The sequence below is a fragment of the Puntigrus tetrazona genome, chromosome 25 (genome assembly GCF_018831695.1).
Source record: "Puntigrus tetrazona isolate hp1 chromosome 25, ASM1883169v1, whole genome shotgun sequence".
NCBI classification, from domain to species: Eukaryota; Metazoa; Chordata; class Actinopteri; order Cypriniformes; family Cyprinidae; genus Puntigrus; species Puntigrus tetrazona.
In genome coordinates, this window is record NC_056723.1 from 9448855 (window position 1) to 9469689 (window position 20835).

At 36.2% G+C, this 20835-nt stretch overlaps 2 protein-coding genes across 4 annotated transcripts; one reads left to right on the forward strand and one right to left on the reverse strand.

Moving 5' to 3' along the window:
• Nucleotides 1-544: 544 nt before the first annotated feature.
• zgc:136858 (uncharacterized protein LOC678543 homolog) lies at nt 545-11500 on the reverse strand. 3 transcript variants are annotated; one of them, XM_043227215.1, is made up of 19 exons: nt 6967-7697; nt 6595-6777; nt 6141-6255; nt 5732-5906; nt 5539-5650; nt 5347-5453; nt 4909-5035; nt 4607-4727; nt 4434-4519; nt 4147-4289; nt 3727-3786; nt 3573-3636; nt 3392-3486; nt 3185-3313; nt 2277-2391; nt 2038-2175; nt 1771-1937; nt 1142-1227; nt 545-1068 (listed from the first exon to the last, which is right to left on the reverse strand). In XM_043227215.1, exons 2-19 carry the CDS (start codon nt 6659-6661, stop codon nt 870-872), a joined length of 2106 nt encoding a protein of 701 aa, XP_043083150.1. In that variant the 5' UTR covers nt 6662-6777; nt 6967-7697; the 3' UTR covers nt 545-869. The 3 variants fall into 3 exon arrangements, 2 of the variants coding, with proteins under 2 accessions (XP_043083150.1, XP_043083149.1); XM_043227214.1 differs by having other exon boundaries at nt 6595-6826; XR_006248000.1 differs by lacking the exons at nt 545-1068; nt 1142-1227; nt 1771-1937; ... (12 more) ...; nt 5732-5906; nt 6141-6255 and adding exons at nt 9425-9550; nt 9695-9764; nt 9875-9949; ... (4 more) ...; nt 11212-11236; nt 11333-11500 and having other exon boundaries at nt 6660-6826; nt 6967-8723.
• A 3314-nt stretch (nt 11501-14814) lies between these two features.
• On the forward strand, nt 14815-20810 carry tnni4b.1 (troponin I4b, tandem duplicate 1). Its single transcript, XM_043228717.1, has 8 exons — nt 14815-14947; nt 18039-18071; nt 18188-18191; nt 18286-18327; nt 19093-19224; nt 19315-19404; nt 19946-20119; nt 20206-20810. The coding sequence occupies exons 2-8, from the start codon at nt 18061-18063 to the stop codon at nt 20290-20292; spliced, it is 540 nt and encodes a 179-aa protein (XP_043084652.1). The 5' UTR covers nt 14815-14947; nt 18039-18060; the 3' UTR covers nt 20293-20810.
• Nucleotides 20811-20835: the final 25 nt, after the last annotated feature.

Below are 20835 nucleotides of genomic sequence, written 5' to 3' on the forward strand. Positions count from 1 at the left end.
TGTAGTTTATTTTTTCACCATTTTTTTTTTTACTTCAGTAATGTACTACAGTCACCACGAGGGGTGATACCATGTCAGATTTAGGTGCACTTGGAAAAAAATTAAGTTAAAAAGGAAGTGTTTACATTTTTTAAGTTTGCTGTTATTGTAACAGTTAGCCTATAAAAATTTAAATACAAATATTTAACATTAAAAATATTTAACTAAATACTAAATAGCTTTGTTTTATAAGACAATTTATCTTAGGTTTTCTTCACATTTTACTTATTTGAAATTCACCCAAATAATGAAAACGTAAAAATACTGAAAAATATTTTAGGATTTGAAAAACATTAACTTTTTTATATAACCACTTTTTTTTTAAATTTTCTCAAATAGTAATGTTAAATTTAACCTTTTAAACAGCAACTTTATTTAACATGTTATTTGTGAAAGCACATGCATAATTGTACAATTAAAATTATTCACAAAAAAAGTTAAAAAAAGCCAACAACACAAATTCTAAATGATAAATGTATTTTATTGTTATTTCTAACATTCCAAATGCAATTTAAAAAACTGTAGTTGACATAATTAAAAATTAGTAATTACAAAAATCTTAACTGTCATTTATAAACGCAAGGATGTTATAATACTATAAAATACTAAAAATACAGTTGTTTCCTGTTTTGAGGTAGGATTTTCTGAAGGTGTCCACCACTACAGATAAGTGTGACAGAGGTTTAGACCCATTCGTTTTAAAAATCAATCAGTGTACTCAAGTATAATGAATTACAATACAATACAAGTCTGCAGACTCAGACCCATATCCGAGTTTGTTTGTAGTAAAACTCTAGAAATATACCACCTATATGTACAGCCACTGTATTTCAGTCCTCTATCCAAACACATGTAGGCTTTGACCACAGTTGAGAGTGCGGCTTTTCCGGATGAATGGCATCTGCTGTCAGAGACGGATCTATTGGATGAGGAGACAGCAAGGATGTGCGGGCGGCAAGCAGACCCATACGCACACAGCTGTCTGTGTCCAACCCTTGTAAGATCCCCACCATCATTGCTCCAGCAAAACTAAATGAAATTAAGAGAGTCTAATGCGGCGTGCATTTGTTTTATATGATGCTAAAAATGTTTGTTAACATACCTGTCACCAGCTCCAGACACATTTACGGTTTCCTTAGAGCTCATAGCCAGCGCAGGATAATGAATAGCACACAGACGTCCCTTTCGCTATAAAAGTCATAAATAATGAGTTTGTTTATGGTAACAGATTTGGATAAATTCAGCAATACTTGCTCACAAATGGATCCTCTGAAGTGAACGGGTGCCGTCGGACCCATGAGAGTCTGAACAGCTGATCAAAACATCGCAATAATCCATAAGTAATCCACTCCAGTTCATCAGGTTATGTCTTGTGAAACAAAAGCTGAATTTTTACAAGGGTCAAATCCATCAATGAGCCATTTTAACTTCAATGTTGCAAATTTCATCTTTAACTTTTTTTGCTTGTAAATGGAGCCTGAGCAGTGCATATTTTTCTCCTGATTCAGAGAGTACCTCATTCACTAGAGAGCAATATTATAGATATATTTTTTTAAGTTAAAATGCTCTGAAGTCATGTGGATTGCTTGTGAATTATTTTGATGTTTTTATCAGTTGTTTGGATTCTGACGGCACCCACTCACTGCAGAGGATCCACTGGTGATCTTGATCTGAATAAATCTTTAGCAAATTTCATTTTTGTCTTAATTATAGTAACCTTTTTACCTATACCTGCTTTTGCTTTTGCGGCTGCAAATTCACAGTCCCAGCATCATGTTCTCCACACACCATCACACCCAGCGCACCTAAAGTGACCACCACACAATTCAGATGCTCCAGCAGGGGGCGGGAGAGAGCCGGTACACAGCCCAAGACATCCTCGAGCGATCTGGGCAACTCTGGAACAAAATGATGTTTTGATTACTATTCAAGTAGCTCTCCACTTCCGGTCCAGCAATCAAGCACTTGCTTATTTAAGGTGTTTTTTGACTCTGGTACCTGTAGGAGTAGGCAGACCTAGTGTATGATTCATGGTGCAGAGCTCAGCCAGATTGGGGGAGGTGTAAGATAGGGCTTTCCAGCTCTCTGACAGGAAGGGCTTACAGGCCTTATCTGCATCTGTAGGCTCAAACCACACTGCAGCAAAAGAAAAAGACATGCAATATGCACGTAACAACTTACTTGAATCTTTGACCTCAACAGATGCTCTAAAGTCATAGTAGATAAATGAGGTTTACCGGGGACGGCGTGTTTCTTGGCAATCTGACACACGTAATCAATGGTTGAAACGGGAATGTTGCCATCAACAACTACAAGTGATGCTGATGCAAGCTGATCCTTAAACTGACATACCTGAATGTAAAGATAAAAAAAGATGTATGTCGTTTTAAGATTTTCCTATTGCAACAGGAAGCTTGCGTGAGAAATAGAAAATCTGATAGTTTGACGTTTTTTTTAATAGGCAATGCCTTTAATTTCATCAAAGCCATCAACATGATTTACTCTTCCTAACCTATTTCATGTGTTAATTGGAGGCGGGACAATCGCATCCTATAGTGTATCTGATTGGACGAAGCGAGCGAGAACAGGATGAGTCATCATTATTTTTTTCTCTGTTTTTTATGTTGAATAAAAAGACTGAACATTATAAAAACATTTACATGAGAATTAGCATATAAATGTTATGCAACCTAACACAGCTGGACTTAAATATATAATGCGTCTTGATCACTTTAAGAGTTTGTGGTCAGTAAGATTTTTTCTTAAGAAATTAATATTTGAGGATGTCTTAAATTGTTCAAAAGTTACAGTAAATAGTTACAAAAGATTTCTTTATTAAACAGTCCTGAAAAAAATATAGCATTGTTTTCTCAAAAATACCCAATGGCACGATTGTTTTCAACACTGATAATAAAAGAAACATTTCTTCAGCACCGAGTCAGTATATTAGAATTATTTCTGAAGAATTACATGATGCTGAAGACTGGAGTAATGAAGCTCAAAATTCAGCTTCGCATCACAGATATTTAAAATGGAATAATATATTGCGATATCACTATTTTACTGTATTTTTGATCAAATAAGTTCAGCCTTGGTGAGCATAAGAGACTTGGAAAAAGGTAGTATACTTTTCAAACATACATACATATTGCTCTTGTATTTGCTGATGGATGTCCATGTCGCCCAATCCCAGGCTCAGCTCTCCAGACTCGGTTATAACAGCACAATAGGTGGCAGTCCTTTGGTCCTGTAATCTGGCAACTGCACTTGTATCCTTATGAGCACAAAGCAAAAAACTGCAGTGACAATTAATTTTCAGTTACAAGAGCAGTAAATGCTCAATATAACTCACCATGTGTTTACAATAGTTTAGCACAGCGTCGCTGTGAGAGTCTTTGCCAATGGCAGAGATGAAGAGAGGCTTGTGCCCTAATCTGCTTAAACAGTCTACATGAAATATAAGTCAATAAAGAAGTCAAAAAAAGGGAATTGTACATATTAATCCGTAATAATATGAATGACACATTACATACCAGCAATATTCCTGCCTACTCCTCCAAATGACTGACAAACACTTCCTGGATTTGTCTGACCAAACTGAAAATATAATACAAATACAAAAAATGTACCTGTGTAGTGTCATGAAAAAGTTGCTTAAGCTCCTTAAACTTGTTTTATTAGTCATACCACCAATTTCTTTGTTGTTCCTTTAGCGATGAAATCAACGTTTATTCCGCCAATAACAATCTGAAGGAAATAATTAAAAAATGTAATTATTTAAAAAAAAAATTTTTATTGTATTTAGCTTTTATTTTTTCACTTTAAGTTTTAGTAATGGTATAAGCTTTTGTCATTTTTATTAGGGTTGTTTTTTTTTGTATTTCTTAATATAGTTGCAGTAGTTTGAGTACTAAGAAAATATTTCAGCTGGTTGCCAATGCAAAGTTGTTTTCAAAGTTTAATCCAATATTAACATTTGATTTTATTTCAGCTTTATTTCCATTAACATTAATTACTTTTAGTTAACAATACAAACCACCACAAATCAGTCTTTCCACAAGAGTGTGTAATATTTAGCAAAAACAATTTGAGACTTGTAACACTTACAGTTTTGGAGTCTATTCTCTGGTCTTTTAATTTTCGTGTTTTAATGTCACCTCTGAAGTTGCTTCCGCTTTTTTCTTTATGTTTAGAAAGGGCACATGCAATCTGACTGCCCACCTTTGCATTGTTATGGATGAGTGCTATATCTAAAAAATGAATGAGCTTCAGGAAAATACCACAAATAGACACATGAAACCAGAATGAACATAAAAAGTTCATGTTACTATACAAGAATATGAATGCAGTAAGCCTTATCAAGAGAAACTATCTTTTGTGTCTTAAACGGATACTGGCTTGCAAGGACTTCCCTTCAGTCAGCTCATTGACTCGCTGAAGGATAAAAGGGGTGACATCTCTTCCTCTGACACCTTTTGAGCTTTAGATATACAAAGAAAATACTTTTATCAGAAGTGTTTGTTACTCCACGTGGCATATGGTATAGCCAATGACCATTTTTCCTTACCTGGCCTCAGTCACAGCTGTTTGTATGGCCTCTTCTATCTGTTGTCCTGTGGCTGCATGTTCCTCTGGGATGGGAACGGCCAAAAGAAGGCCACTGTGAAGACCCAGAGACAGTGTACTTGCTGCTGAGGAAATAGACTAAATAAATGACTAAGCAGGATGAGTTTATGTCAGAGGAACTTTATCTATGATCTCCGTTTCAACGAGCTCTTTCAATTAGAATCACTGCAGCATTCAGTAAATGTGTAACATTGACATTTACTTAAATGCATGTGCGGTAAAAGCTTAAATTCTAAGACTTGCCAATAAGATCCGCTGCTTCTTGAGGACTGGAGACATGGTGAGGAGAAGTAAATCCACTTTGCCGAGAGAAGAAAGCCGGGAAGCTCTTTGACTCTCCATATGTGGCCACACACACGCCCTGAGTTTCCTGTAAATAAAAGCACTTATCTTTGAATTATATATATATATATATATATATATATATATATATATGTGTGTGTGTGTGTATGTATACACACACACAATGTATACACACACACACACACACACACACCTTAGTGCTGTCAAATGATTCATCACAATTAAATCACATTCAAATAAATAATGTGTGTACTGTGTATATTTATTATTTATGTGGAAAAGAATCCTTAAAAATCTTAAATTCTTTTTGACATGGGGGTGTGTATATTATAAGGGAGATTTTTATTCTGGAAGTGAACTAATGCTTTAAAGTCTTACCAAGAACTCAAGAGTGCGACCGATATCTAGAATGGATTTGACCCCAGCAGACACAACAGCGATAGGGGTTCGACCCAGTTCAGTGAGGTCTGAGCTCACATCCAGAGCTAGAAGAGATGGCATATCGGTCATTAAGTTCAGGCCAGTATACATTTCACATTGATATAAGAACAATTTTGAAAATAAACGTGCAGTTTTCTCCATCTCTATGTACTCCTCCAATGCCTCCGGTTACAAAAACAGGAATCCCAGCCTTGTGAGCCGCAATCATTGTCCCAGAGACAGTTGTGCCACCAGACAAACCCTACATTATCCAAAAAACAGACATTTCACATGAATATGTATAATCACATAGTTACAAATAGAGATTAGTTCAGCTCCGGACCTTGCTGATAACATAAGGTAAGTCCCTTCTGGACACTTTCAGTGCTGTTTTGTTTTGTGCCAGGAAGTCCAGTTCATCTGAAGAAAGGCCCACATGAACACTGCCCTCAAGGATCCCAATGGTGGCAGGGACTGCACCCTCAGCCCTCACAATCACCTCCACTTCCTTTGCTGTACTGAAATACAGAGGAAACACAGTTGATCGGTAAATGCTGAATCCTTAAGATGCGACTCAGTGTACAGATTAACAGTTAAAAAACCTTGTGCAATAAAAAAAAACAGAAATGGGGTGTACTGCTAAAAAGGTAAAAAAAATCATGTGACAAACTTGACTTTAAAATGGCGTGAGGGAAAAGTTCAACATGATAAGTATTTGACAGCACCGTAAGATATTTATCATATTTTTCTACCTGAAATTGTGAGGGTAAGGCATTCCGTGTGTGATGATAGTGCTTTCCAAAGCCACAACTGGCCTGTGATCTGCTAAAGCCTCTTTCACATCAGGATGGACGATAAAAAGGCTGTCTGCAGGAGAAATACGGAACAGCTGACCCGAACAACACTGTATTCATATCTCATATGTCTAGTGTTTGACAAATGATATAGAGAACAAAGTTGTCCTGTTCCTCATAAAGTGAAAAAAATGTTTCTAAGGTGCTTTTTGGCCATTTAGGAGACTTGATTTGCTTTAATTCTATGGAAAATTAAGCTTTGACATTTTGTTCTACTTTCAATTATGGGCGTATAATCTACAGCGGTTCAATTAGACTGACGTAAGATGTATTGCACAGGAAAATGAAATCGGAACATGGTTGCTCTGAACGCAGATACCTGAATCTAGACCTGTGGTTTGTGCTAGTTTACCTTTTTTGCGATGTCTGCCGGGTGAAGTTGTAATGCAGCGCCTAAGAAACGCAGACAACCTCCACATCTTCAGAATTTGATTTGATCTTCGGGTCAGCAAAACTCAACGCAACGCAAAACGCGACAAAGCCACCGTGTGCTGGAGAATCTCCACAAACCTCAAAGGGAACAATTTGTCGTGCTCTATTTGTTTGAGGCGAGAGAGGCGCTGATATTAGCAGCTTTCACAACCCTGCACGTTTCAAAAGACGAAATGCAGAAAAACACTAAACATAAAACCAAGTAAACAATTCAGGACTTCAGTCGTTCAATGAATGCTGACAGAAACGAGTCTGCGTTCGCTAATTAAAACGCTTCTCACGCGCTACTCACTTTCAGTAACGACTTCAGTCACTCGGCTTAAATAAATGCTTTTTTTCTGGATATTAAACTCTCAATTTTAGCTCTTTGCTTTTCGTCTGGACTCCACTAGGTTGAACTTTGATCCTCGGTTGTGTCTGTTTGTACTAGTTGAGAATTGCCTTTTACTCAGAATTTCTGTCAGATAGGAGATATACAAGGAGATTTTAATAAATAAACTTTTAACAGCGGTAATATCGGTGATATCTACTAATACAGGCATTTATATAGACATCTTTTGAATAAATTGCCTTTTTTGTGTGCTGTAGTATATGCTTGATATTTTGTATAAGAGTTTTTATAACTCGATATGCCAGTTTCATTCAGTTTCATTCATAGACACTCGAATGAACTGCTTGAAATTAGTTTTGCAGACTAATCTTGTCTACACATTTGAGAATAAGGGAAAAACACCCAAAATAATTCTTGTTTAATGTGCTGACCCATTGCAAAACTATCTGATAAAGTTGCCATCACATTGAATTATCTCACATAAACATGTTTTGTGCGTGTGTTTATAAGATGTTATTTATTTATTTATTTTTACTGTACGCGTAAACAAATCGACATTATTATATATTATCCTGAACTATATTGAAATTGCAGAAGAACAAAAAATATAAAGAAGAAAGGAATTTACAAATATATAACCGAATATAAGTGTAACAGCTACAACCGACTGATGATATCAAGCTTATTTCACAGAGCCTGTAAGCATAAAGCATGTTGTGCCACAGGTTTAGTTTCCGGTATACCCTTTACATCAATAGCTGTAATGCTACTCTCTGCTGAGCCACTGTAATGCACATCCGTGGTAAGAACTGAAGAATTCTCGCTCGGTATTATGGCTGTCTCTGTGATGGAAGATTTTAAAACATGTTCATCATTCTGATACTTAATCATATTGACCAATGTATGAGCTTTACGCTCTTCAGACAGCTGATAGCATTCAGTCACAGAGCCGTGGTTAATGTCTGTAGTAAACGTTGACTCCAAGATGGTTTCCTCTTCTTCATCATCAGCGTCCAAAAGCTCCATTTCAAACCAATTTGGATTCTTCAGCTGGTAATTTTTAAAAGCCTCAATGGCATCCCGAAGTCCTCGTCCTGATGGACAGTTGAAGTAATCATTCTCCCTAATGCCATCAATGCACTTAATCCGTCCCGGCTCATGTTTTTCCATGCCTAGAATTCGGAAGTAAAGCTCTTCAAAGTGCTCCATGAGTTTGTACTTCACCACGACATTGAATGGCGCTGGAACGTCATCCTCACTGCACACATCTTCAAAATAAGCCACCATGTACTTGAGGAAAGATGAAGCATGGACAAAATCCGATATGATGAGGCTTAGAGCCGGCGTGAGCATGTCTCCTATGGGTGAACGTTCATCCTCCTTCAGTCTGACTTTGTCCTCACCGCACATGGCCTTCCACTTGGCATGTACACCTGGAGAGCACAAGATCAAGACTTTATCTGAGGACTTGGAGATTCGTTCTCTTTGCATATCCAGCCACTGAATTCTGCCGATTGTGCTGAGCCAGGCGGAGTCCAGGAGATCTAGAGTGACGTCTGTGCCACATTTAGCCCTCATGAAGGCACATAACTTCAAGATGATCTCTTTGTACAGGGGGTGGTCCAGAGAGTAGATGATGATGACTCTTTTAGGCTCGGGAATGGGATTCCACTCTAGTTTGTCCTTTGCACTTGTTGAGCTGTCTGAGGAGAGCGTTTCTGTCAAAAGTCATGATTGTTATTAACATACAAAAGCTTTGGACCCTTCAAAATGTTACGAAATAAAGAATGAGTGAAAGATTCTGCAAAACAATTGAAAACTACATTTGTCTTTTATTTTATTTGTCTTGAACATGTATTTTTTGCTCATGCAAATCTAATTGTTATATCATATCTATCATCATATTTATCATCATTGTACAGTACTATTATATTTTGTATATGCAGCATTTGGCTTTTATTGTAAATCAATAGTTTTATCGTAAATGAAAAAAAATATATTAAAAATGCATTAATTTCGTCTGCCATATTTTCTCACCGACTCACTCCCTACTTGGACACTTGAGGTTTATTTCTTGCATTTTTAAACACAGTCAGTATCAGTAACCCCCAATGGACTATTTTTTCATAGATTTATTTTATCACAATTTCTCAAATCTGTATTTCATGGGCACTTTTTTTTTGGGGGGGGGGTGAGTAGTGCAGATTGTATCTGATTACTTGCATAGAAAAAATAAATACATATATATATCAGGAAAGCAGATTAAAGTAAGCATATCTGCCTCCACTTTAGAGAGAAATCCAATCACCAACTGACGCATACAGTCTCCACCCTACATTTTTTTTTCTTTTTGGATACTGCCCTTGCTTACGTCTGTTTCATTGCAACTTATTTATTTCATTTTTTTATTTGGACTGACCTTTATGTGAATTCTTGTTCTTCAAAAATACAATACAGCCAAAAATGCAAACAGCAGCTGCCAATGGAGCCAAAAACCGCCCCAGTGTCACGAATATGATAGAAACAGCAGGAGCACCTGGAAGAACTGACATTAAATGTTAAAAAACATAATCATCTATCAAATAAAAGAAACTATAAACACTTGAATTGCTGTGTATCATAATTTGAATGCAGGCTGATTAAAAACACACTGGCAAAAAGACATTTATTGTTAATACATAATACATACAGGGACAGATGTTAAATTTCCTTCTGTGTTCCAGACAGTTATTCATGCTTTGAACAGACAGTGGCTGTATCTGTTAAACAGGGCATCTCTTAGTCATTTGGTGATATGAGAAAAATTATCCTCATACGACTGAATATTATTAACAAACAGTGCTCAAATATAAATGGTACTTTAACTCACCACCAGTTCCAAATTGCAGTCATTTATACGATATGCTTCCAGCGTGAAATTAACCTTCAGAAATGTCTTGTCACCCTTAAAAGCAATGAAGCATTTAATATTGTCTGTGCTTCCTATATTAATGCTATATATGAAAATACATTTATAACGGAACACACAACAGGTGGCACTGTGGAGTCTTACTGAAGATACCGAACATTAAAATGTACCTTTAGGACAGTGTGAAACAGTTCTGGTTGAAAGTCAGGACTGCAGATGGAGACTTTGTATTGGTCAGAGAACTCTTCTGGTTCAAATTCTATGATTATCTCCAAGTTGCTATTTTCTTTATCCTTTCGCACTGACCATTCTACCTTCGTATCCCACATGCGCTCTAAAATGTCAAACAGATTTAGTCCTTCTTTTAAGAATTGGACACCACTTTACATCACTACAGAATCATCCCAACAGGACATGACGAAGATTTTCCATGTTTCCAAGGCATGTTAAAGCATTTTGGATTAAATGTCTGCTACATATTTAATCAGCTGTTTGATTGCGTTTTTGATTCATTCTCACCTGGGACTGTGATGTTGATTCTTGCTGTACAGTTCCCCGTGTCTGTCTTAGGTAAATTAGTTACAAAAACCTGGTATTTAAAGTCGGGGATGAGCACAATCCTATCCAAAGAAAATGTCCACTAAAACAATGGAAAACAATGTGAATAACATTACAAAGTGCACTATAAAAAAAGGTTTTTTCTGTAAATACATATTAGAAGTACGATTCTACTATGCATTTCTATTTCATGTCTTTCTTGCATTAGCGAAATTGACTACATTAGTGCTCTTACCCTACCATGTCCTGAGTTTCTTAATTTGTTGCCCAAAACGTAACGAACACAAATGCTGTGATTTGTCGCCATTTCAACCACAACCACCTCAGTCCCTTTTAGAGTGGCTATACGCCCTGTGGAAAATAATTTCAATTCAAAATGCTTTAAATAGACACTTATGCTGCCATCTGTACGGGTTCCTGTCAAAAAGCCAATTTAAAGTGAAAGGATTTGGTTATTTTTAAGCAATTTATAGCGTTGTGTGTAACTATATGTTATCATAGACGTCTTACCATCCGGTAACTGGCTCCATGTAATGTTTAAAACTGGTGCAAACTGTCCACTGTTATCCCTCTTGGCTTCTACGTTTGCATTTACATCAGGAATCCCTGGGGCGTAGAGCTTTCGCACCAACCAACGCTCATCTGAACAGTTACCTGAGACCATCAAAGAAATATCCGATGAACATACATTTGAAAAAAGTGTTAGTGTCGATTTAATGAAGGCGTCAACTTATACTTGCCTACTTCAACCTTGCATTGGACTCCCTGTCAGAAAACAGCGTAATGAAAAATGAAAACTTAACAAAAACAAAGGAATAGCGGTAATGTTAATGGATAAAATGGAACAAACAGCCTCTTTACCTCTTGAGAACATTCCATCGGAGGGAGATCAATGAGATGCAGCGGTGAGACTTTCATTATGGCACATGAAAGCAGAGAGAAAAGAGAGGCAAAAATCGCACCCATTGTATTCACCGTTTCCTCTGGTACTGCGACAGACATGTGCTGCTTCTTAAGTGCCGTGACAGATCGTCCTCTCATGGCTTTCTCAGATTCTATCTGTATTTAGAGGAAACCAGGAGATCTGATAAAGAGGAGGGGGTGAGCCTGACACACATGAAGATTTTCTCACCAACACTGTCTTTTTATTGAAGTCTGTCTTAAAATCATGCCCTTTAACTACACATTCAGTGGATTCGACTCAAAAAGTTGCTGTTCCCAGCCATTAGTCAAGCTGTTATATTTAAAATATGACTAAAAGTTTTAATAGCAGTTTGGTTTTGAAATGTAAGATGACGGACGACCTACTTGTTTTATTTTCCAGCACTGAAACAGGACTATAAATTTAGATTATATTTCACCAGAAAGTAATTTTAACAAGCAAATTTAAACACATACATTTATAACACACACACACACACACACACACATATGTATATATACTACTAATAAATGGCTTACTACTAATAAATGGCTAATTTTCTAGTAAAATGCATGCTAATAACCAAGCAAAGTGTTACTGAACTCAGTAATTTGTAACAAAAACACACATTTTTATGTTAATTACTCAAAAAAAGAAAAGTTGCTCCAATTAAGCGATTTGTGGGCCAGGAACCAATATATAAATTTTTTATTTTGTTTCTTTCCAATTCAAATCCAAAGCTATCATAGCTATCATAAATGTATTTTTTTTAACATGTACATTTAATGAAAAAGAGTAAGCTTAAGATGTTGTTTGAGTTAGCGCAGAGTCGTTTATCATCACGTGGTGTGCTCTTCAGCACACTGGTAACCACAAAGACTTCCAGACAACAGAAAATCTTAAATGTCAAACATAACAGCATTAAAGACTAGCGTGTTTTCCCCTCCATTTCAATATATACTCTGCTTATCAAGTAAAATGCAAAACATGCTGGGAACTAGATATTGACTACCTAGTTTCCAAAGTCAGCAAAAAAAATATTTTTAAAAGAAATTAAATTAATGATGCAATAATCGACATTATATCAACTGCACAAAATAATGTTTGCAACTTAAAAGATTTTAGAAGTTTTATTAGTTTATAAGTTGTGATAACAGGTCTTCTGAATCAGTGTAGTAACGACTGATAAATATTCAGCTTTGTATTTTAAAAACATTATAATTTCAAAATATTAAACTTCAAGTGTATATTTTTGATCAAATGAATACTTGAACTTCTTTCAAACACACACACACACACACACACACACACACAGTAATATAAAAGAAAATAAAAAGTATATAAAAAGTAGTATAAAAATAATTGTTATCAAAAGCAAATCATCTAAATACTCGCAAATAAAAACCACTTCATTACCACTAGAGGGCTCATGTCAGTTCAAAGAATAATTCATTTGTATCAATACATGAGCAATATATATTTACTTTCTATATCTCTTCAAACAGCAGTCGCGTCTTGCGTTCTAGTAAATCTGCTTTTCACACAGAGTTGCAACACCGTTAGCCAGAGACTTTAAACACACCCCACAGAATCGTGCTTTTAGTTTTGATTCCTTATCGCAGCAAACTTCCACTAACATGACTTCCCGAGGTCTGCTGACACCGATAACTACCACTACATGCCAGCAGTCAGCAGAGGATTTGAGAAGAATCTCATTCTGTCACACAGTAAAAACTCACGCCACAGTATCATCACATGCTGGGCTTACGTGACATATCTGAACACAAAGGTCAGTATCACTCGAATAAAATCTCATGAAAATACTACAATGTCACTTCGTCATTGAGCTCTTCATTAGTTGCTTTTTGTGGCTTAGAATAAGATTTAAGTGCACTGTAATTATACAGCCATGCGTGAATTATAATTAAAACCCTCAGACTTTTAGGACGGTGCTGTCAGTCCCTTCAAAACAAGTACGCATGAGTTACCGTCTGCCCTCACCCCATTTTAACGGCACGCGGTCTCCATAGCCTTGAAGAACCTGGTTTTTATGGTCCTCAAACACAAGCATGCAGGTTAATGAAAAGGCCAGTTAACTTTAGCATTTACGAGGAGAACATTTCATTACAATTGCGGAGCTAGCAAATCATATATGTCAACAAAATAGGCTTAGGAAAGGATTCAGTTCTAATCACTTTAACTAGTCCCACTGAATGCCAATAGTCAATGAATTAACGAATTTGTTAATGTATTTATTAATCTTTGTTGATAAAAATAAGACTGCAATTGTAAGCTTCATTAAAAGCTCCATTAAACAAAATTACTAAAAATACTTTGTATTAAATGTTGCAACAAATATTATGTAAGACTAGTAAATGCTTCAAACGTATTTTTTCATTTTTTGCTCACGTTAATGTAGTTCAATGTTAATTAGCAGGACCTCGTTTTAATGCGTTATCGCATTAAATTTAATTCGCATTTAAATTTAAATCGTTATTTAATTTTATCCTAATGCAGAAGTGTTTGTCAAAATGACCAAATCTCTTTAAAATGTTTATTACCAGCAGTGTTATGTTAGTATCATTCATCTGTTTTATGAATATTTTGAATGAGCTTTTATATTTAATTGATATTTCAATTTTCATATTAATATTACTTTAAATTTTAGTAATTTTCTAATAACTGCGCTTTTGCAATTCTTACTGGTTTCAGTTCTTTTTAAATAAAGCTGTTGACATTTCTTTTGTTCTTATTTCGGTTTAGTTTTTGACACACACTTTTCATTTGTGTTTATTTCTAGTTTGTATACATTTCAAGGTAATAAGTGGAGTGTACTAGTTGCAAAAGCAACATTTTAAAACATTTATTTCAGCTTTATTTAAATGAGTGCTGTCAAATAATTGATTGTGATTACTCGCAGCCGTAATACATTTTTGTTTACATAATGTATGCGCGTGTGCTGTGTTCATTCATGTATATAAACACACACATACACTATATATTTAGACAATATTTACATGTATATACATTTTTAAAATGATATATGCATGGGTTCAATATAGAAACAGAACATGTTTTTCTTAAATATATACATGCATATGTTTGTAATTACACATACATAATAAATATACATAGCACACGCTCTTTAATCACGATTAATCGTTTGACACAACTCATTTTAATGAACAAAAAATGTATTTTGCATCATTTTAGCTCAAGTTAACCATAATCGGGCCGAATGCAAGTTAATGCAACAGAGAAAGCATTGAAGTGCGTGACCCCTGCACTAGTGTGTGTCATTTGGAAATGCGTACGTCCCTGTCCTGGAGGACATACACACCCCATTCTGGGCAAATGCCACCGAGGAAGGTGGAGAACAAATTGCCCAGATATTTGCACATGTGAGTACAAAGGACGTAACGGGGGGTCTATTTTAGTGAGCCATTCACACGCAGGATTCAACCCATAAATCCATCACCAAAAACATATAACATTTATTCTTCTTCGACGGGACCACACAACTCATCCTGCCCCTGATTGCCTCCTAGTTCAAGGTAAGTCCCACAACCTATCACATTCACAGCATGTTTACACCAAGTTTAAAGGACCCACACGTGTTCTCATAAATACTTGAGGGTTTACTGCTAAACATTTGAGGGGATTTGTACTGTATGGTCTGTTTATCGCTCGTAGATTTACAGTACACACTCGGACGTTCAAAGATAATCACATTCACACCTTTGCTGTTGGAGGAAGGATGCATGCATATGTACATCCTGCATTCTCCCGTGTCAAGACCGCTGGGATTAGCGAGCACCGCGCCATGTATTTCCGCAACAAGCCGCTTGTGTCAACTTTAAGGAATGCATGTTATGAAATACTGTAGCTGTTTCAGGGCTAGCGTAGACATGGAGAAGTGTAGACAAAAGATCCAGCGTTCTTGACTTAGCCACAGGACCAATTGGATCATGAAACCTGTTGTCGGGTGTTTAACTTAAGCACTCAATAGTAAACAAAACATTAAACACGTATGTATCGTTTGCTCCGGTCAGACACGGACAAGAAAACGCCTCTCAACTTTTAAACATTTGCATTCCTAAAGTTTTAAATATGAGTAAACCTAGTTTTTTTTTTGGAAATCATGGCATACAACTTTGAACATTTGGCATGTCTACTCATCATATATATTTAAGGTAAAATAAAAGCTATAATTTCCAAAAAAATTAGCTTTGGCTGCCAAGAATCTGACTTTACCAGATTTTAAGTGCTATAACCAGGTGCCCAGTGCATCTACCAATTAAGGAAACGTGAAAACAATTAACCCAGTAACTTTGTTTTACTAAGCCTTTTCTGCAAGCGTCTGAAAAAACGATTGATTCCCCCAATGACATTCCAAAGATGCTCCCTGTGCCCTGCCTTCCCTCTGTGTTAATTATGTTATTGTCATCAGCTGTGTCTCTGTCAATTACCCTGTGTATTTAAGTCCTGTGTTTTGAGTTCTGTTTGTCCGAGGCGTCAGGTCCCTACCCAGTACCCAATGTCCCTACCTGTGTTTATCCTGCCTGTCTGTATATCTTTTATTTTACCATTCTGGAATTAAACCCCTTTATTTTCATTGAATCTCGTTGTGTGTGCTCTCGTGCTTACCACACAACCGTGACAGAACGCTTTCGGACCTTAAAGAAAATGGCATGCACGTATTTTCCTTTATTTTTATTTTTTTTTGCCATGTTTGCCCAGTTTAAAGACCCAAACTTCCTCATCCGCCTGCTGGAGCAGAAGAGTTGCTCTCTCGAGGACTACACCGAACTGTTCCTCGAACTGGCCAACGACTCTCTCGCTACCGGACCTGCTCTCTGCTCGAATCTATTTCGCGGACTTAACACCTCCAGCCAAGCGCAGCTGTCCAGGAGCGGTCTCGAGAGAGCCTGCCGCGTCGTCGAGTGGGTGCTGGTGTCCTGCAAATCAACCATGATGGTTGCGCCTGAGGACAACGACACCAGCCCCTCCAGATCCAGAGCCTAGCCCATCCCTTGCACCGCATGGTCGAGCCCCAGCCTGAGCCCACTGCTGACACGGGGCGGGTCGAGCGTGACCACGGACCCATCGTCACAGAGAGCGACAGGCCAGGCCGTGGAGCGTAACAGGACCCGAGCCGTATACGTCAGACCAGGTGCGCGAGCCAGTGGCGAGCTCCCGCGGTGGAGACAGCCGACTGCGAGGAGAGCGCAGTGGAGCTCCGAGCTCACTCATCATATATATTTAAGGTAAAATAAAAGCTATAATTTCCAAAAAAATTAGCTTTGGCTGCCAAGAATCTGACTTTACCAGATTTTAAGTGCTATAACCAGGTGCCCAGTGCATCTACCAATTAAGGAAACGTGAAAACAATTAACCCAGTAACTTTGTTTTACTAAGCCTTTTTCTGCAAGCGTCTGAAAAAAACGATTGATTCCCCCCCCAATGACATTCCAAAGGAAGCTCACTATAATATTTCCGGCCCTTAATCTGTAAAGTTCAGCTTTCTGTCTGTGTCCTTTAGATGTATCCACTCAAAAACCATATATCAGAAGCATAAACTAATATGGTTTAAAATACATGATATCAATGCGATAAACATGATAATCAGAACCAAAACAGATGTTTTTAGCAGGTGCTAGGTATAACGTAGCAGTTCTATTCTGTAAAAGGGGCGTGGAGCAGCAGCTCATTTGCATTTAAAGAAGCAGGCGCCATAATCAGTGTTTCCAAAATTTCAAAATTATATAATAAATGATCTGTAGTGTATTTTGTGCTAACACTTCACAGATACATTCTGGGGACACATTCTGAGACTTTTAAAATTAAAGCTATATTGTAAAAAAACTATATATATATATATATACATACATACATATATATATATATATATATATATATATATATATATATGTGTGTGTGTGTGTGTGTGTGTGTGTGTGTGTGTGTGTGTGTGTGTGTGTGTGTGTGTGGATCTGGCTATACCAAGAATTAAATGTTGGAAGGTTTTGGAAATAAAGTGCATAAACAACTATGCCCCACACACACTCAAAATAACCTGACAATTTAGTTCAAATTAACAGCTATTCTTTTCTAAACTTCTAGCCAGGATCCATGTGAAAGCTTTAGCATCCAGTGTAGTGAGTTCAAGGCTAGAGCTTGAAACTGGGCCACATGAAAGAATGGCAGCAATGTTCAAATTTAGCCAGGCTGGGAACACTAACAAGCACGTGCTTTATCAGGCACAATAGGTACGAAAGTAATGAATAGGTATGGATAGAGTGCTTGGCACCAGGGCTTTATATAAACAGTCTTCTGTGGATACGAGGGCCCCAAATTAAATTTTCCTCTACATTGTGACTCCTCTGCCTTTCAAATACTTGGCACTCATCACCTTTCCAGACTATGCTGTATGTGTGGACTGTAAGAATGTTTCCTAGCGACGCGAATCTGACGCACAGATTCATACACACTGAGTGATATCATCACCTCAAAAACATTTAGGATCACATACATTGACGACCATTTTACATTTAACGCAAGATATCATGTGATCACAAATGTGATAACAGTTTATATGTGTTTTTGATATTATATATTTATTTATTTATTTATTTTTCTTTTCAGCAACTATTTAAAGAAAAAAAACATGTCTGAAGGGTAAGTATACTTATTTTAATTAAAATAATTAAAAGAGATCAATTGATCTCTTTTATTAATGCATCGGTTCTTCTTTCTCTTTTCTTATCATATTGCTCTGTGCTTGGTCGTTGTAGACCGGTAAGTTTTAAGAAAACATATTATAATTCATAAATCATTCAGAAATAATCTGAGAGATTAAAAATGACTTTTATTTAATTTTTTTTGTTTTCAGAAAAAGACTAAGTATACTGCCACATGGCGGCTGCTCTTAAAAGTAAGCTGTTTGTTTTTTATATGTTTTTGTTTTTGTTTCATATTAAATTAATTCATATTAATGGTAACACTCAAGGTTCTTTACTTAACATAAATTAATATTAACTAAGATTGAACAATACTTCAACAGCATTTATTAATCCTAGTTAATGTTAATTTTAGCATTTACTAATGCATTATTAAAATCACGAGTTGAGTTTATTAACATTAGGTAATGCAACATAAACTAAGAAAACATTTTTTTTTTTTAACTAACATTAATAAAGATTAAGTGTAATTAATCTAGCGTTTAATGTTTATTCATGTGAATTGTCACAATTAATACCATAACTAATGTTAACAAATGGCACCTTATTGTTGTGTTACCACATTAATATTAATAACATAATACTTTTATTCAGTAAGGATGCATTAAATTTGTCAAAAGTGAGAGAAAAGTAAAATATTACCAAATATCTACATTTCATATAAAAATTTTTCAACAATAATAGGATATGTTTCAGCAAAACAGCATATTAGAATGATTTCCGAAGGATGATGAAAACATCCTGTATTTTGAATTAAATAAATGCAGCCTTTGTGAGTATAACTTTTTGACCCCAAACTTTTCAGCGGTATGTGATATTTTTACTAATATTGATACGGATAGCGAACATGTGCACACATTAAATGTAATGTAGCTGGCTGTGTTAGCAGTGTGCAATGCGCTAGGCTATGTGCTAATCTTCTGAAGCTATGTAGTCACATCAGTGCTGCTATGTCACAGAGCAAATTATTGAAGAAGGCCACATCTATGCTGGCAGCTGAAAAAGAGCAGCACAAAAGAGAGAAAGACGAGGCTCTTAATGAGAGGGTTCCTCCTCTTAAACTATCTGGTCTGTCTGCGCAGGAGCTCCAGGTATTTTCTCGAATAAACACAACACAAGCAACGTAAAGAAATAAACACACATAAATATATTAATGAATGTCTTTAATGTTTTTTTCTCAGGAACTTTGTAAAGACCTTCACCGCAAGATCGATATTGTTGATGAGGCGCGATACGATCTTGAAATGAAAGTGGCCAAAAATGAAAAAGAGGTAATGTTTTTGTGACCACTTTTACAAAGAACAAAAGAATCAATGGTAGTTTAATCATAATTCTAAATGTTAAATACTGTTTGAGTAAATAAAAGTTAGTATTCGAAACATAACCTCACTGTTGTTAGTGATACCAACCATGTTAAATTTATACGTTTGCACTACAGGGAACATGAAAAGCACCTACAAAGTGTCTATCAAAACAATATTTTAGTATTATTTATACAGTATTTATCAATATAGTAGAAATGAGCTTGTTCAATATATATAAATATACATACTTTAATTTCTTTTTTTTATGTTGGTTGTTTGTAGCTTAGCTTGTAATTACTTTGATCTTCAGTTTATTTACATTTCAGTTTTAGAAATTTTAGTTACTTCAACTTATTAAGCACTTTTTCAACAACTTATTTCAGTCAGTTGTATATGTGTGAGATGTTTTTTGAATAATTGTTTGCAGCACTGCTCTCAAATTAATAAATGCAAAATAGACATTTAAAACAAGTGTTTCACAAGTTACCATCATTTTGGTCCATTTCAGATCCAGTCCTTGACCCAGAAGATTTGGGAAATGAAGGGTACAAAGCAACGAACCAAACTGAAGAGAGTTAAGAAGTCGCACGATGCCAAGCTCGATGCACTGACTGAATCCAAAATGTCATCGAAGGCAGATTTCAAAGCCAACCTGAAGACAGTAAAGAAAGAAGAGGAGAAGGTAATACATTTTTAATCTCGGTTTTAAGCTTTAAATAAATCAAAGCTCATTCTAAACCTATTTTTATCTATTTGTCCCATTTATAGAAAGAAGAGGTGACCGACTGGCGTAAGAATGTGGAGGCCATGTCTGGAATGGAGGGCAGGAAGAAGCTGTTTGATGCTGGACAATAAAAATGTTACAAAGGAAACATGTCACTTGATATCCAGCACACTTAAAGAAAAAAAAACCCAATTTGATTCAAAATTGACATTGTTTTTTATTCTCAGACTAGAAGTGTGTACCAAGACAAGAAAGCTTCCGACATACAGTTTGAAGCAAGTAAATCCAAACTGTACAAATGTGATTTCTTGTGACTAATACTGTCAATTAAACAAACACTATTTATAATATGCTTAGGTTTAAGTGTATTTGTAGGTGACCTTAGCACTTAGTTTGTCTTTACCAGTTGTCCTTTGTTGCAGTTTGTGGACAGACTGTGTGTTTCAATGCGTCTGAAACTAAATGTGATATTGTGTGTATGAACTGTTAATAATACACATGAGATACGGACAGGAAATGTGTTGAATGCAATGTTGTGAAACAGCGCGGTTTAGGAATAAAAGATGTCAGATATTGTAGCGCTTTCTATGCTACTGAAAGTAAAAACTGCAATGTAATGGCATTCCAAAATTAAAAGCAACAAAACACGTGTCACTGTGCAGTTCCCTTGCAAA

What these genes read in the sequence shown, in the direction of transcription:
- zgc:136858 (XM_043227215.1), bottom strand. Translation starts at nt 6,661, where the DNA reads ATGTGGAGGTTGTCTGCGTTTCTTAGGCGCTGCATTACAACTTCACCC. An exon ending in AGAAGCAGCGGATCTTATTG is followed by an intron (nt 4,728 to 4,908) that starts GCAAGTCTTAGA and finishes TTTCCTCAGCAG; the next exon opens with CAAGTACACTGTCTCTGGGT. An exon ending in AGGGAAGTCCTTGCAAGCCA is followed by an intron (nt 4,290 to 4,433) that starts GTATCCGTTTAA and finishes TTCATTTTTTAG; the next exon opens with ATATAGCACTCATCCATAAC.
- tnni4b.1 (XM_043228717.1), top strand. An exon ending in CATGGCGGCTGCTCTTAAAA is followed by an intron (nt 18,328 to 19,092) that starts GTAAGCTGTTTG and finishes GCTATGTCACAG; the next exon opens with AGCAAATTATTGAAGAAGGC. An exon ending in TGGCCAAAAATGAAAAAGAG is followed by an intron (nt 19,405 to 19,945) that starts GTAATGTTTTTG and finishes GGTCCATTTCAG; the next exon opens with ATCCAGTCCTTGACCCAGAA.